At 36.8% G+C, this 16364-nt stretch overlaps 1 protein-coding gene and 1 long non-coding RNA gene across 2 annotated transcripts; one reads left to right on the top strand and one right to left on the bottom strand.

The window, feature by feature from the left end:
- Positions 1-443: 443 nt before the first annotated feature.
- e2f1 (E2F transcription factor 1) lies at positions 444-13661 on the top strand. The gene is made up of 7 exons (XM_015602507.3): positions 444-2196; positions 4757-4856; positions 4988-5189; positions 6213-6365; positions 6588-6702; positions 6902-7118; positions 8500-13661. The coding sequence occupies exons 1-7, from the start codon at positions 1948-1950 to the stop codon at positions 8754-8756; spliced, it is 1293 nt and encodes a 430-aa protein (XP_015457993.1). The 5' UTR covers positions 444-1947; the 3' UTR covers positions 8757-13661.
- On the bottom strand, positions 5507-15846 carry LOC125780594 (uncharacterized). The gene is made up of 3 exons (XR_007423862.1): positions 15758-15846; positions 8479-8752; positions 5507-7102 (listed from the first exon to the last, which is right to left on the bottom strand). It is a non-coding gene; the product is annotated as an uncharacterized LOC125780594 (long non-coding RNA).
- Positions 15847-16364: the final 518 nt, after the last annotated feature.

Below are 16364 nucleotides of genomic sequence, written 5' to 3'. Positions count from 1 at the left end.
TCCAACCCATAATGGACAGCATTAGTAGTAGCTAGTCTACCCTCAATATCTTTAGTCTTTATAATAGTTAATTATACTAATCATTCGTATACATGTGTGTCATATACATAGTAAATGTGAAATACTGTAATTATTAGAATATTATTATTTTATTACAGTATTACAATGCAATATAGTAATATAGGCAAATATGTAACAGACTGCTATGGGTTATAAGTATTTCAGAGCTCTTAATATTCTTAATATTCTCTGGTCAGCTGAGACAAATGTATTAGCCTGCTTCTAAAATATATGATACCTAACAAAGCCAGCTAGATACGTAGCTAGTTATTGGGCAAATTCTAATGAAAATGTTCCACATATAATAATTGTAATTATAAAATAAAGTCTTTGATAAATAAATATATTTTTTAAACTTGCTCATCGATTAAATTCCCATTGTTCTCTCCAGAAGTGCCTGTTTCTGAGTTACAGGCGCGGCTGCCAATCAGAGAGCAGAGGAACCGTGACGTGAAAATTGTTCTCGTCCAATAGTGTCGCCGCGATTCGGCACGTGCCAGTTTTCGCGGCAAAAAAGATTTGGCGCGTAAATAAGCTAGAGCCGATCAGCTGAGACAAAAACAACAATAACAAAAAGGGAGAAACAGCGGAGCAGATCGGTTCGGGGAGCGGACGGAGGCTCAGCGGCGGACCTGTGGGCACAAAGCGAGAGACTATCGGGGGTTTATTGTGGATGTTTTCGCCTGGAGAGCGCGGCCGACAGGACAGTTGGATTATTTAGCTAGTTTTTGGACGGAGGAGCTTCCTGGACGGGTTTGTTTTGTTTCTGGCAGAAAGAGAAACCAAGGGCCGCAGATATTTTAAACTTTTACACTGAAAAGCCTCGCCTTGGTCACCTATTAACTCATAATAGTAAAAAAACTCTTTAAAATGTTTAAATGTGTAGTTGCTTTAAAAAAAAGTTAATCTATAGTTTTTAGATGCATTTCTATCAGCCATCCAGCTTAATATAAAGCTGAACTTGACTGTTGCTGTAACAATATCGTATAGATCAGCTAACGTTCATATTAACTTAACTAGGTTAGTAGCTACAATAGGCACTAGTAACTTTGTATATTCATATTTTCTGACTTTCCCTATGTTTCCTATGCTATATTTATTATTGTCCACTATTACACTTTAATAGCTTCTAAATTAGCTTATAACCTAGCTTGTATAGTAACCTTCATATTTACATTTCCCACTTTATCACTTTAATAGCTTCTTAACTATAACTGTAGCTAATATAGCTAACTATAGTAATTTGTATTCGTATATATTTCCCCATTTCCCCACTTATAGCTTCTATATTTGCTAGCCAGTTAGCTTTGGGAGCAGAGTTGCAGCTGCTGGCCTTTCAGCTGTCTAGTCATAGGGGACCAAAACAAAGGGCTGCTAGCACTCAACACTGACAAATGCAGATTTTCTGACTTTTAGAGCTGTAATCCTACTTTAAAGTGTCAAAAACAGCCGTAATGATATTTCCTTACATTTGTAATCATATTAGGCAACTTTCACTCCTCTGCTTTTTGTCAAACTTTGTACTTTGGCTGTAAGAGCCTTGACCTAGTTATCTAAGTTAGCTAGTTAGCGTAGCTGTTTTGTTAGTTTAATGAATGAAAGCCTCTCATATTAATGCATTAACTTGCGTTAAATCCGCATATTAAACTTAAATATCTCTATAAGAAATATATACATATGTCAGCCTTAATATATGTAATTATAACAAGCCCTTATAAACATGGCTCCTCCAGCAGGACGGTATTCTGGCTGCCCTCAGTGTAATTTCACTCACAGCACACAGTTCAGGGCAGTCTCCTGAACTCTTTTCCACTGAAGGCCTGAATCAGAGGGTGTTTTCGGAAACACAGCCTCATTTAAAACGCGCACTCAGACAGACAGTCCAACATGTCAAAGACCTTCATATCAGGCCACACGTCCGAGGACCTCCTGGCCGACTTCGAGTCGCTGCTGAACAGCGGGAGCATCGACCTGAGCGCCGAGCACCAGATAGTGATCATCTCCACCCCCGGCGGTGTGGAACTTCACCCGGCTGCCACCCACTCCGCGGGCGGGGACATCCTGCTGTTCGCCACGCCGCAGACCACCCCGGCCCCCCTGGAAGAGATCCGCAGACCCGCGCTGGGACGACCACCGGTACTGACCATAAGCTAATCAATATCTGCAGAATTACTGATACTGACTGAAGTAGGTGTAACCGACAAGCAGCAGCAGCAGCAGTAGTAATGATATGGTATTAAAACAGTCTACTAGTCTTACAACTGCTAGAAATGCATCTGCCATCTGCAAATTACAACCACTGTGGTTACCAGTACTGCAACTGCTACTTATTTTACTGCCAAACAAGTACAACTGCTAATCCTACTGCTGCACCAGTACTACAACCACTGCTGCTATTACTAGTTCTTATACTACCAAACAAGTACAACTGCTAATCCTACTGCTGCACCAGTACTACAACCACTGCTGCTATTACTAGTTCTTATACTACCAAACAAGTACAACTGCTAATTCTACTGCTGAACTGGTACTAAACCTACTATTACCAGTATTAGTATATAATAACACAGTATTAGTATATAATAACACTTATTAGAGTTGATTTAACACTAACAGTGTTGATTTAACACTGCCAAATTTCCTGTGTACTAACTCTACTTCTGAACTTGTACTACAACAACTAACTCTACTGCTGAACTAGTACTACAACAACTAAATCTACTGCTGTACTAGTACAACAACTTCTAACTCTACTGCTGAACTAGTACTACAACTACTAACTCTACTGCTGAACTAGTACTACAACTACTAACTCTACTGCTGAACTAGTACTACAACTTCTAACTCTACTGCTGAACCAGTACTACAACTTCTAACTCTACTGCTGAACTAGTACTACAACTTCTAACTCTACTGCTGAACCAGTACTACAACTTCTAACTCTACTGCTGAACCAGTACTACAACTTCTAACTCTACTGCTGAACTAGTACTACAACTACTAACTCTACTGCTGAACTAGTACTACAACTTCGAACTCTACTGCTGAACTAGTACTACAACTACTAACTCTACTGCTGAACTAGTACTACAACTACTAACTCTACTGCTGAACTAGTACTACAACTTCTAACTCTACTGCTGAATTAGTACATTACTGTTCTTACTAGTTCATCTACTGCTAAACAAGTACAACTGTTAATTCTACTGCTTAACCAGTACCACAACTACTAACTTTACTGCTGAACCAGTACTAAAGTCAAGTCAAGTAGTTTTATTGTAAATACTGCATATGTAAAAGACATACAGAGAATTGGAATTACTTTCCTCTCCTTCTCAAAAGTTACAGAAAATAAGATTATGAATATAAAATAGTGAGATACACTATATGTACATTACAACAAGGTTGCAGATACTTAAATGAGAACTCCGGTGTAAAATTGACGTTTGTGTAGTAAAACATGATAAAGAGTACTAACCTTTGATGAATACCTCAGCTCAGCTCTCCTACAGCTTTCAGAGATCCAGCAATTTTGTGCTTTTTGCCCAGCACTCTTTACAACGGTCGATTCGGGGGATATTTTTTCGACGATAAATTGTTTTTACACTATTATCTAGGCTCAAAATAGCTCCACACCTCATTGATAGAATCCCTGATAGAGCCCTGACCTTTTAAACGAGGCATTAATATGTTTCATCATGTTTTACTACATCAAACGTAAATTTTATACTGGTGTTCTCTTTAATCCTGCTGTTATAACTACAAATTTTACTGCTGAACTAGTACTACACCATCTCCTAGTACTAGTTCTTCTATTGGTAAACAAATACAATGACTAATTCTACTTCTGAACTAGTACTACAACTGCTAATTGCACAGCTAAATTAGTACTACAACTACTTACTCCACTGCTGAACTAGTACTACAACTATTAATTCTACTACTAATTCTACTATTGAACTAGTATGACAACCAGTACAACTACTAATTCTAATGCTGAACCAATAGTACAACTACTATAACTATCCAATCTACTGCTAAATGATTTCTACAACTACTAATTCTGCTAAACTAGTACTACAACTACTAATACTATAACTAGTCCTTTCTACCTTTCTATTAGTAGTTCCATTACTAATGCCATTACTTGATCTTTTACTGCTAAACTAGTATTACCATTATTAATGCCATTACTGTTTTTTGTACTGCTAAAATTCTCCAATTACTAATGGTGTTACTAGGCCTTCTACTGCTGAACTGGTATTACAACTGTGTCATTATGAACTAGTACTATTATTACAAGTACAACACCTAATGCAAGAGCTGTTGTTGCTAGTACAATTGCCATTATTACTATTACCAACTGCTACTAGTGATATTACTAGTTTTATGACAAAAACTATAATAACTAATGCATATAATGCTACTCATATTATTATTACTAGTACTTTTATGAATGGAATTGTACTACATTCTACAACTGCAACAACTATTACTACAGCACTCATTACGAGTGCTATCACCAGTGCTGTTATTGGTACTGTTATTGTCACTAGCACTATAATAGTACTGTTACAAGAAATACTGGTGTGGTTTCCAGTACTGCATCTGGTAATACTGCTAGGAGCAATGCTACAATCATTAGTGCTGATATAAGCATTATTTATGTATTAAGAACATTTTGTTCCTTTACCAGGTGAAGAGGAAGTTGGATTTGGACAGCGATCACCAGTACCTCAGCAGTAATGGACCACCGTCACAAATTCCAGCCCCCCCAGCCACTCCCATTCCCAGAGGTAAACATACCTTCCTACAGCAAAAATCTGCAAAGAGCTCCTGTCTTAACCTGCCTTTCTCATCTTAATACATAACAAAACAGCTGTTTTACATCAAATTCTTCTGCTTTTCTTTCCTAAATTGTACACAGAAAAATCTCGCTACGACACATCACTGAACCTCACCACCAAGCGCTTTCTGGACCTGCTGGCCCAGTCTGCGGACGGGGTGGTGGACCTGAACTGGGCCTCACAGGTGTTGGATGTCCAGAAGCGTCGAATCTACGACATCACCAATGTGCTGGAGGGCATCCACCTCATCTCCAAGAAGTCGAAGAATCACATTCAGTGGCTGTGAGTAACCTTCATCTGTGCTCTTCTGATCTCCACATTTTTTTTACCATTGGATAAACGAAATAGTCTACAAGTATTTCTGTCTTGCTTTTCAAAGAAAAAAAAAACAATAAAAAAAATACAATTTGAAAAGTATTGTGTATATAAATGTATATTCTTTGACACTTTTTAATATCCCAGCAAACAAACCAACAAATTAAGTTAAGTTAGCTAAGCTAGCATTACTATCCAGATCCTGTAGAGGTTGTATCTTACAGCTAGAAAACAGTCAGATTGTGAAAAATAAATAACCGTAGTAAACCAATACAGAGCAATGGTGAACACTGAACACTGTATTTCATCTAATTTATGTGAGTAGAGAGTTTCTTGGCTCCCATTGTGACCCTGTTTATGAATGAATGAATGAAGTTAAACTTATATAGCGTCTTTCTAGAAACCCAAGGACACTTTACAATTTACACGTTTTACACACAAGCACATTACACATCAGCACTCATCCACATACCAGTGAGAAGCGGCAGCCAATAGCGCACAGCGTACTCTCAACCGTCCACCTGGAGGAGTGCATCGGGCACTACAGCATTTACCCAGGACAGAGTGCCCATCCATATCTGGGCACAGTCATACATACATTTACACACACACTTACACACTTACACACACAAGCTTACATACATACCACACACCTTACACATACACATCAGATCAATTCAGAGTATTCAATTTACCTGATCTCCATGTTTTTGGTTCATTACTGCCTGCTCTATATACTTAAAAATGTTCCTCTGTTTGGTTTCATTTTTTTTTCTTCTTTTTGCTTTTTTGACCTTTTTGAGATAAATATTTTTAGTTGCCAAATAATCGGTGCATTGCTAATATTGCTAGGATGTATTTGATTATTTTAGAGAATGAACAGAAATATCCTAGTTAACTATTTTAGTTTATGTAGTGACTGAAAAAACACATAAGCATTAGAGGGTGGTATCTTTGCTCTGAAGCCACTTTGTGTTTGTGTTGTTTTAGGGGGAATCGTATTGACGGGGAATCAGTGGCGCGATATCAGGAGCTGCAGAGGGAGGTTTCTGAACTGTCTGAAGCTGAAGAAAAGCTGGATGAACTCCTCAACAAGTGCAGTCTCCAGCTCAGACTGCTGACAGAGGACTCCAGCAACAAGAAATATCCTTTATAGCTGTTTGCACTCCCTAAAACAGAGATGCTATAAAGGGTTTTTGCAGTGATACTACAGAAGAACTGTTTGCTAAGAGATATGTATGTCTGATAAATAAAAGACCTTCTGTGGCATCGCTCAAAAGCCCTTTCTAGCTACTTTTTAAGAGCCTTTGTGTAGGTAAATAGCACACATCCCTGTCTGCAGCATTCTCTTTAACTTGAAGCTACGCTGAGCTACGTGAGGTGTCAGGACCTGCGGAACACGGTGGACCCCCCAGATCAAATCGTCATGGTGATCAGAGCCCCTCCCGAGACTCAGATGACCGTCACAGAGCCCACTGAGGTACTAAAAACAAATTTAAAATGTTTTTGCACTCTAGCTCTACCCTGTTACATTTAAAACTATATATGGTGGTTTGAACAGCGTAGTGGATAAGTGCACCACACTACACCAGTGCAAATCTTTGGGCAAGACTTTCTGGAAAACCGTTATCACCAACCTAATGCTTGAATGTAATCAGCAGTTATTTTTGCGTCACCAGGGCTATCAGATCTCTCTAAAGAGCTCCAATGGTCCCATCGACGTCTTCCTGTGTCCAGAGGACAGTTCTGGGGTTTGTAGTCCTGTAACAGATTGTAGTCCAGCCAAGTCGTCCAGTCCCAGCCCTCCTCAGACGTCCTCAACAGCAGCACAAGATGCAGCATCGACTCCGTCTACTCTGCCCAGCGCCTCGCCTCTTCCTCTGAGTGGAGAGACAGGTTAGTGATCAAAATGACAAGTCTCATTACAGCTGAATATGTATTCATGTGTATCTAGGAGCATCTGTAAGACTTGAAAAGATCAGGGATTTGTGTTCACACAGTGATAATAGAACAATGCGATTTGTTTAATCTAATGTGGAGACTGGGCGATAAATAGATTTTATCAATTTATTAGAATTTAAAGTTAAGGACAATGTGTTTTTAAGAAAATCCCTTTGGGATCCCGTAGTTCCCGTAGAATGACCTTCCTTCTGCACGCTTGCCACACACACACACACACAGAGAGATACAAACAACACAGTGACTGGGGGAAAGCCGAAGCTAGTGTCAATTAGGAGTGTGACACTAAAAGCGCACGCTGTCGTTTTCACAGCTAAATTACCCAAGAATGCCTCAACATTAGGGGTGTCACGATTTCGATATTTTATCAAAATCGATCTAAATTATGGCATGGTCTCGAGCACTGAAGTCAAAAAGAAAAAATTGAAAATATAAAAATAACAGTTGTTTTGTCTAGTCTCAAATATGTTAATAGTTTTGTTACCCTAAGGAGCATCTTTCTCTCAGATAAAGTTAATAATATATCTTTATTAAAAAAAAACCTTGTCATTCTCAGGGACTGAGTCTTATTTTTCATGTTTAACTGTTATAGTAGAAAGGAGTTCAGTTTGTTAAGGCTCTAATTGTTCTATTATTTTGTACATGACTGTCCCTGTATTTTTTTACTATTTCTTTTGTTATGTTGCACATATGTTGCTGTTTTAATAGTGCACACTGCTGCTACCAAAAAAAGCCACTAGATGGCATTACATGTATATCTTAATTCAATTATTTAAATTTTACCATTAGTGCCTAATGTGGTGTATTACAGATCAATTGTATCACTTTGCATCACTTATATCAGCATAAAGCATATATTTGGCTAGAAAAAGTCCTACCATTTCTAAAAATTACAGTGTCCTTACTCTCTGGTAAAGATCTGTAATTCATCCATTGTGAAAAACACTCAATAATTAACACCCTTTCAAGGTTTCTTTTACAGTAAGTTTCTGTGACTCATTTACTGCTTAATTTCTCAGTTTTTACTCACAAACATGATCATTGGTTTGTGAGTAGATTCACTCAATCAGTCGACTCTACACTCAAGCCAAAGACTCTAAACACCACACAGATCACAATCAGTGGAGTTTAACATGCTCCAGCTTTTAAATGCCTTATGTCTGTCTTAGACAGTTAATAAGGCATTAGAAATGTCCTATCCCGTCACGCTACTCCTCCGGTCTAACAAGAATCGGGACACCCCCATGCCTTGGCGTGCACACGCAAAACAGAGGGGTGAAATGGGATTGGGCCTCACTCTTTCTCCTTGTTTTCTCAGAGTCATTCCTGGACCCCTTCTCTGGTATTTGTGAGATGCCTGATTTCGATCTTCCAGTGTTGGGTTCGTCGGACTTCTTACTGGATCGGGCCACTTCTGGAGGTACAGGTGGGGACAGCTTTGGCCTGCCTATAGACAGCTTCATCAGCTTATCTCCTCCCCACAGCCAGGACTACCACTTCGGACTGGAGGACCACGAGGGCATCAGCGAACTCTTCGACTGCGACTTCGGCGACCTCGGCCCACTGGAATTCTGAGAGTGGGTGAGGGAGATAGAAAGACAGAAAAAAGAGAGAGAGAGAGAGATGGTGCAGATAAAGTCTCTTAGCACTCTTGTTCTTTCGCACCTGCTTTAGCAACTGCATCCTTGCTGGAACTTTTGGAACATCAGGCACTTTTTACAGATAGGGCTGCACCATATGGACCAAATTCCATATTGGGATGTATTGCAGTTAGGCCTGGGCGATATGATAAAACTATTATAATTATTATATTATATTTATCATGATACACATGATCTCAGTCAAAGTGCATCAGTAGATCTCGGCAGATCTTTAAACTTCACTTTTATTTAAAATGTTCTGTCCTTCATCCAATTATTCTGGACTTCAGTGGGTTCTGGGTTCAGTGTTCTTTAAGCATTGATTGTATCTTTGATATGTTTAAATGTTAAGATTAAGAATATTTTTGATACAAAAAATGAAAATGAAAATATCAAGAAAAACTATAAAATATCGTCATATTGCCCAGCTCTAATTGCAGTTATATTATGTTACACTTAACAAGTGGTTCAAAACTAGCCTGACCACAATGATTTGGGTCCCATTTATGTCTTGACGGATCAGAATACTCACCGAAACACTTTTTTTTTCTGGAACTGTGATTGGTCAAGACGTTCTCAGCCCAAAGGGACACAATACACTGCAGTGAGAGACAGTTTAGAGGATCCTTTGATCAGAGCCTACTGCAGAGTCACAGTAATGATGTACCAAGTGATACATGATCATGCAGCCCTATTGACTAATCCAAGCATGATGCCTCTCTCTCAGTGAAGCAGAAGCATTGTGGAGATATTTCTGTTTCTGATTTCTCTACCTTCAGCACTTCCTGCTTCATCATGTTAAAAGGGCTACAGCTTCACGCTGTCTTACACAGATTTTACCAGCACTTGGGCTGTCCTAAAGCTCCGCCTCCTTAAGCTTTAGGTGGCCATTTAATTTATTTGTAATAACTATCTATTACCTAATCTTGTTTTTTTTTCTTCTTTTCTGTTTTAATTGTCTTAATTGTTTTAATGCAGATGTAAAGCCGAGGGTTTCTTTCGCTAAGTCGTGTATTATTTGCGTAGAGGTTTGAATTGTAACTGACGAGGTTCGTGCGCTCAGGAGAATAGACCAGTTGTATGTTCAGGAGTTCAGGAAGGTTGTTTATTTTTTTAGTTTATTTGCAGTTGTGTATTTGCAGCATGTCTTTGGGGTGCAGTGACAGGACGTTGATCGGGTATGTATGTGCAGCGCTGGATAATCAGTTATCACTGGAATTTGTAGTTCTTTTTAGACTTATTTATAGTAGTCATTCACTGAAAAGAACTACAAATTTCAGGTTATTGTTGGCATGAATAGATTGGGTCTTTAACATGGTTAAAAGGGGTGCTCCATCAGTTTGTTTTATTCCTGCATTATTAAATTATTATAGCGTAAAATAAAAGAGGGTTTGGTGTACATAAGATGTATTGTCCACTGGTGGGTTTATATAGTATATTAAATAATATGAAATAGGCAATAGGTGTGCTGTAATCATGTGACCAATGCCTGGTTCCATTCAGCTCCACTATAAGAAATATATTACTATGAATTTATTAATAATGGAATCATCCCACACCCAAACTACCACATTGAATGACTGTTTATATCTTAAAGACTTAATTTTGCAGAAATAAAAAAATGGCAGAGTTCCCTCTTTAAAAGTACCATTTGCCTTATCCAGTATTTAATAAGATTTTTTTTTCCTTCTTTATTTTTTTTTATCTTTACCCATCTTTAGTCTCACAGACTAAAAATCTCATGCCTTTTAATCTTCTGATTCTTCTAATTCCTGCTCAGTTTGCGTTTCAGAAATATTGCCTTTTATCTCAGTACAGACATGTCAGTTCTGGGTTGTTGTTTTTTTTTGTTTTTTTTTTTTGTTTGTTTTATTGCTTACGAGTCAAACGCTCAAAGGTTTAAAATGTTAAAAGTTTGCGCTCTACTAATATATTGCACCGTTCACACTGTGGTGGGAGGTCATCATTCCTCAGTTTTAACCTTCCCTCCACTTTAATCTCTTGCAAATTTGGTTTTAAATCCAGATTTAAAGCCTTATTTGCTGTGTACAGTCTTTAATAAATGTATTTTATTATTGTTATATATTTATTCCATTTGTTTTGGGGTACCAGAGTTGTGTAGACAATGAAGTACTTGTTCTAAATTGTCTCTCCTGTGAGAATAGAGGTATTTTATTTGTAATGGGATTGGTTTCGCCCTTATTTGTGCTTGTCCGGTATTTTTTGTTTGTTTGTTTTTTTTGTTTTAATTATATGTGCTAGATCTCTTATGCTATCTTATGCTGACATGCTGAAAGGTATGATGGGATAGCGGTGTGTAAATTGATCATGAAGTGTTATCCTAGGGGACCTCAGTGCTTAAGAACGCTCGTATCTGTTGTGAGATGAGGTGTTATCATGTGAGTGAGGTTGAACACTGGCCAGTGCTCATGGCAAGGCCAGGGAAATTATAAAATGAGAGTTGGATTGAGGCCTGATGTTTCTGAAGTTGGGCAGGCATTTAACATTTGTTTACAGTGTGATTATGATCATAACTTTTGGCATGTCAGCGTAAGTAGCTCCTAAACCAACTGTCATACCTCCAGCTTATCTGAAGGGTATTCGTCACTGTACAATATATACCAAACTCCTGGTTTATATACAGTACATAGATGAATTATAAAACTTGGGACTAAAACAGGTCAAATTGTCACTTTTAGAACTTGAAAATGTGCCAAAATGTACCAAATGGGCCCAATCTGCTACTTTTAAAGGTTGTATAGTTTCGACAGTGTGTCTTACAGCATATATGTTGAGCAGTTTTAGAATATTTGATAAGCTATTTGCTTCAAACGAGTATGAACTGGTAAAGTTTCATTTAGAGAGTACTCCTAAATGGCATTGCTACTCTAGTCTAAGCATTGGTCCTGTTTTTTTTAGGAGGTACTAGATTTGATTCCAAGTGTACTCTCTAAATGAAGAGTCTGTATGGAAACTAGTCCAGGATTTAAACCCCTGAACTGTTCTTTTGGAAGGCAGCTTATCGTCACTGTCCAGCAAAAACCTTTTATGTCCATTTTACTGTCTATTTTACTGTTTTTCACCTTTTACATAATCTGGTTCATGTCCCTTGCATTGTTTTGAAATGCCATAATAAATGTACTGATGCATTGGAGAAATGCTCCAAATTGACGTCCACTAAAAATTAAGAATTAAGGTTTTTCCTTCCCCTGTAAAGTTTGGCTGTAAAGCTATTTTGGAAATACAAGGTTTTTGCACGACAGTGACATTAAATGTGTGTGTATTTGTGTGTTAGCATATGTGCAAAGGGGGCTTGAGTGTTGTATGTTATATGTATATGTGTTGTATATGGATGAATAGAATATTGCTATACTACAAACACCATGATTCTAAGCTTAAGGATTCAATTGTGAGTAGGCCTGTCACAATAACTATATTATATTTTGTACAATATATGGTTGCAACATATTTTTTTATTTATTTTTCCTGGCTAAAAACTTTTGCATTATCATTATTTTAATAACAAAAGATGTTCTTAAAATGAAAATAATATTGTTTATTTTAATTATTGTCAAAACAAATCTATTGTCCGAATATAAATAGTTATCATGACAGGCCTAAATGTGAATTAAATGTGTTTTCAAACATTGTCGGATCTAGATTACATTTGTCAACTGTTCTGTCTCTTTATTGGCTGATTTTTAGTTTTCTGCATGTGTGTTGAATAAATGTTAATGAGCATGATGTCACAATTACAGATTGAGCAAATTCACAGAAAAGCAAAAAAAAAAAATGTTTAAATAGAAATAAATCCAAGATCAGTTTAGTGCCTGACATTTGCTTCTTTATATTTGCAGGCTTCATACACCGATTAAGTCTTACATTATGACCACCTCCTTGTTAATTTACCCATCATCCCTTTTCTCAGGCCCACTGAGCAAATATGATTCTATAATTCTATAACTACAGACAGTAGTCCTTTTATTTTTCTGCATACTTTATTATCCTTGTTTTACACTGTTCTTAAATGATCCGGACTCCACAGGACCACCACGAAGCAAGTATTATCATGGTGGTGGTGCGTTAGTCTGTCTTGTGAGCAGCTTCCTGAGGGCAGCGTCCTGTAAACACTGATGAAGGACTAGAGGTTGACTAACCTAAACTGTGCAGGAACAGATTTAGAGCTTCTGTTTTTGACTTTACTTCTACAAAGTGAAGCAACTAAATAGTAAAAAATACTAAAAAGTAATAAAAAGAATGAACACAGGGGGGAATACAGTGTTTAAAAACTCCAGCAGCACTGCTGCATCTGAGCCACCTGTACAAGCACACACTAACACACCACCACCATGCCAGAGTAAAAAGTAAAAAAGTATGCAGAGAAACAGAAGGAATATAGTCGGTAAATATAAAACTAAAAGGGGCCTATGTTCTCAATGGGGCTGAAAAAAAATATAATGAATGTAGAAACAATGAGGTAGTCATAATGTTATCAGTGTAGCTCACGTGCAACGCTCTAAACTGTCACTAAACTAATCTTGGCTCACTTGTCATACTTTTGGTGTATGTTGGGATGTTTCTTCAAATCATCTGCTTCCTTTGAGATTTTGCAAGAAAAAATTAAATACAACTGAAAAAAAAGTTTTTATTTTTTGCAGCTCGTTAAACATTTGTTGAACTGCATTGTGGGTAAACCGGGTGATACATGGGTGAGAACTTTGGAATTAAAAATATCAGTCAATTACTTTTTTGCACTGCCTGTCATAATAAAAGTAATTTTTTTTATTGTTATTAAATGATTGTTTTACATCATTTCAAATAAATCAGATATACCCCCCAATTTGTTTGTTATATTTTGCAAAGAGACTGCAAGTTTGTGCACACCCCTTCTAATAAATGAAATCAACTACTGTATGTTACACTTATTGCTGTTAACACAGTTATGTAACTAATTTAGAAACAGGTTCTGAGTTATGAGTTTCACTAATGCTCTTGTCGCTTAATGCAGTGAAATTCTAACAGCAATGTTCCAACACCTAGTAGAAAGCATTCCCTGGACAGTCAGAGGTGTCACGTAACAAAGTACAAATACTTTATTACCTTTTTTAAACTGTTTTAATTCCTGCTCATCATCATTTAAAAAAAAAAAACTATAAAGATAAATCTCTCCATCCAAATTGAAATTATGAATTTAATTGTGGTTGGATGAAAGTATAAACATATACCACTTCTATTGGTTTATACATGATCCATCACACCTGCACATGTCACGGATCAATATTTGGATCAATGTTGTGAATGCTTTTGAATCTAAGACTGCAGAACCTTCACCACTTCAGCTGTTCAGATTTCTGCATTATTAAAGCTGCATTATGCAACAACTGGAGAGTAGGCCTGTTATGATATCAGAGGTGTCAAGTAACCAAGTACAAATACTTTATTTTACTTCAGATTTTTTACCTCTACTTACATTTCCATACAATTATCTGAACTTTCTACTCTTTACATTTTAAACATAGCCTAGCTACTCCTATTTAATTTCAGTTTGTTTGCATTTGTCTTCGTATCCTTAAAAATAAACTTATCCCGATAAATCTCTCTGTCCAGATAGAGTGAGTCTGGTTGTGGTTGGATGAGAAGTATATATTAAGTATATATTAAGTAAACATATTCCATTCCAACACCCTATTGGTTTATACATGATCCATCACACCTGCACATAACGTCACGTCACACTCCAGTAAGAACATAGCAGACATATGTAGCATAGTATGAAGATGATCCGTGTAGAGACTCAAGAAAACTCGAGTGAAATGTCCTACCTTAGCTTTAATATATTAATATATTTACATTGTACTCAAATGCATTCATTTCCATTGAGTTTACAGTTGTATGAAAATACAAACATTATGAGGCCTTCTCAGTCCCCAGACCTGAATATTATTAAAAAACTGTGGTGTGATTTAAAGCAGGCTGTTCATGCTCAGAAACATCAAACCTAACTGAACTGAAGATTTTTTTAAAGAAGAGAGTTTTGTAAAAAAGGATGGTCCAAACTACCCTCAACCAGAAGCCAGACTCTCATTGGAAGCTATAGAAAGTGTTTAGAGGCTGTCATTTCTGCAAAAGAAGGATCTACTAAATATAAATGTATTTTTCTGTTGAGGTGCCCAAATTTATGCACCTACCTAATTTTCTTCAAAGAATTATGGCACGCTTTCTGTAAACTTTTTTTTGTCACTTCTCAAATATTACTGTTTTTATCTGATATATGATATATTTAACTGAAATTGCTGATCTGAACAACCAATGGTTTATGAAGGAAAATCTTGACAATTATCATGGGTGACCAAACTTTTCCATAATACTGTATTTAAATTATTGCACTGGATAAGATACATTTAAATATACACATTAAATACATTCTGCTACAGCTAATGGGGCTCTTGCAGGCTTGGCTAAAAAGCTAAGCTATGGTAATTTATCTTATAGCAGTCTCAAACTTGTCGTTTTCTAGGAGAAATTATGAACTTTAATTGCTTGTTAGCAACACCAGCTAGAAATGGCAAATTGTTAGCGCTAGCTAACACTAATGTAATTAGGCAAAAGTGAGCTAGTATCTTAAACTACATTTTCTAATAAATTCTCAAAATATTTTTGTGTGTATATTACATGTAATTCAAATTTAAATTCATAATTTCCAAGCAACTTAGCACAAGTTTTAGCAAAATTTGACTCAGCAGGCTAGGCAGCTAGGTTAGCTAACTAGGTTTAGCTGGTTAGCTATGGACACTTTGTTTGTAAGGTTATGGTAAATTAACACATTAGGTACAACTCTTAGTAAATAGTGAAACAATTTACAAATAATTTATACTGTTCAGTACAGTGTAATATTTTAATATTTGTTTTTTTTTAAATAGAAGATAATGCTCATACCTGTAAAATGTTCATTCTGAGGGAAAGTTCAACAGGGCTAAAAAGGAAGAAAAGGCAGTGAGGGAAACCCCCTGACCAGTCAGCCTAAGTGATGCCAAAATAACTCTACAGCCTATTAATCAGACATGTATAAAATATTAGAGATCCAGACTTGAGAAAAGTACAAGAGCTTCAAACAAAATGTGTCTTGAGTAGAAGCTGAAGTGTTTTTTTTTTAGCTGCACACTTAAAACTAAAATATCATAAACATATAAACATATTTTGCACTTAATTATTGCAGGAAGTTTATTGTAAATTGTTATACTTAATGTAACATAATGTACTCATAATAGTGTTGAATAACAATACTTGCGCACTTGCAAATCTCTGCATGCTGCAGAGAAACACACTAAGACTAGGATGCAAGTTGTTGTTACGTGTATAGACATAATATACATAGGCTACATTCACATTTCCAGGCTGAAGTGACTCAAATTTGACTTAATTCAGCTTACATTTTTCATGGCTGTGTGAACGTGCCAAATCCGATTTTTTCAAATCCGATTTGAACCACTTTGATATGTGGTTCTAAATCGGATATTTATCCGATCCATGGACATGAGACAGG

The sequence above is a fragment of the Astyanax mexicanus genome, chromosome 13, assembly GCF_023375975.1.
Source record: "Astyanax mexicanus isolate ESR-SI-001 chromosome 13, AstMex3_surface, whole genome shotgun sequence".
Lineage (NCBI taxonomy): Eukaryota > Metazoa > Chordata > Actinopteri > Characiformes > Acestrorhamphidae > Astyanax > Astyanax mexicanus.
The sequence above is the reverse complement of the archived record's forward strand: the minus strand, read 5'-3'. Positions and strand labels throughout refer to the sequence as shown.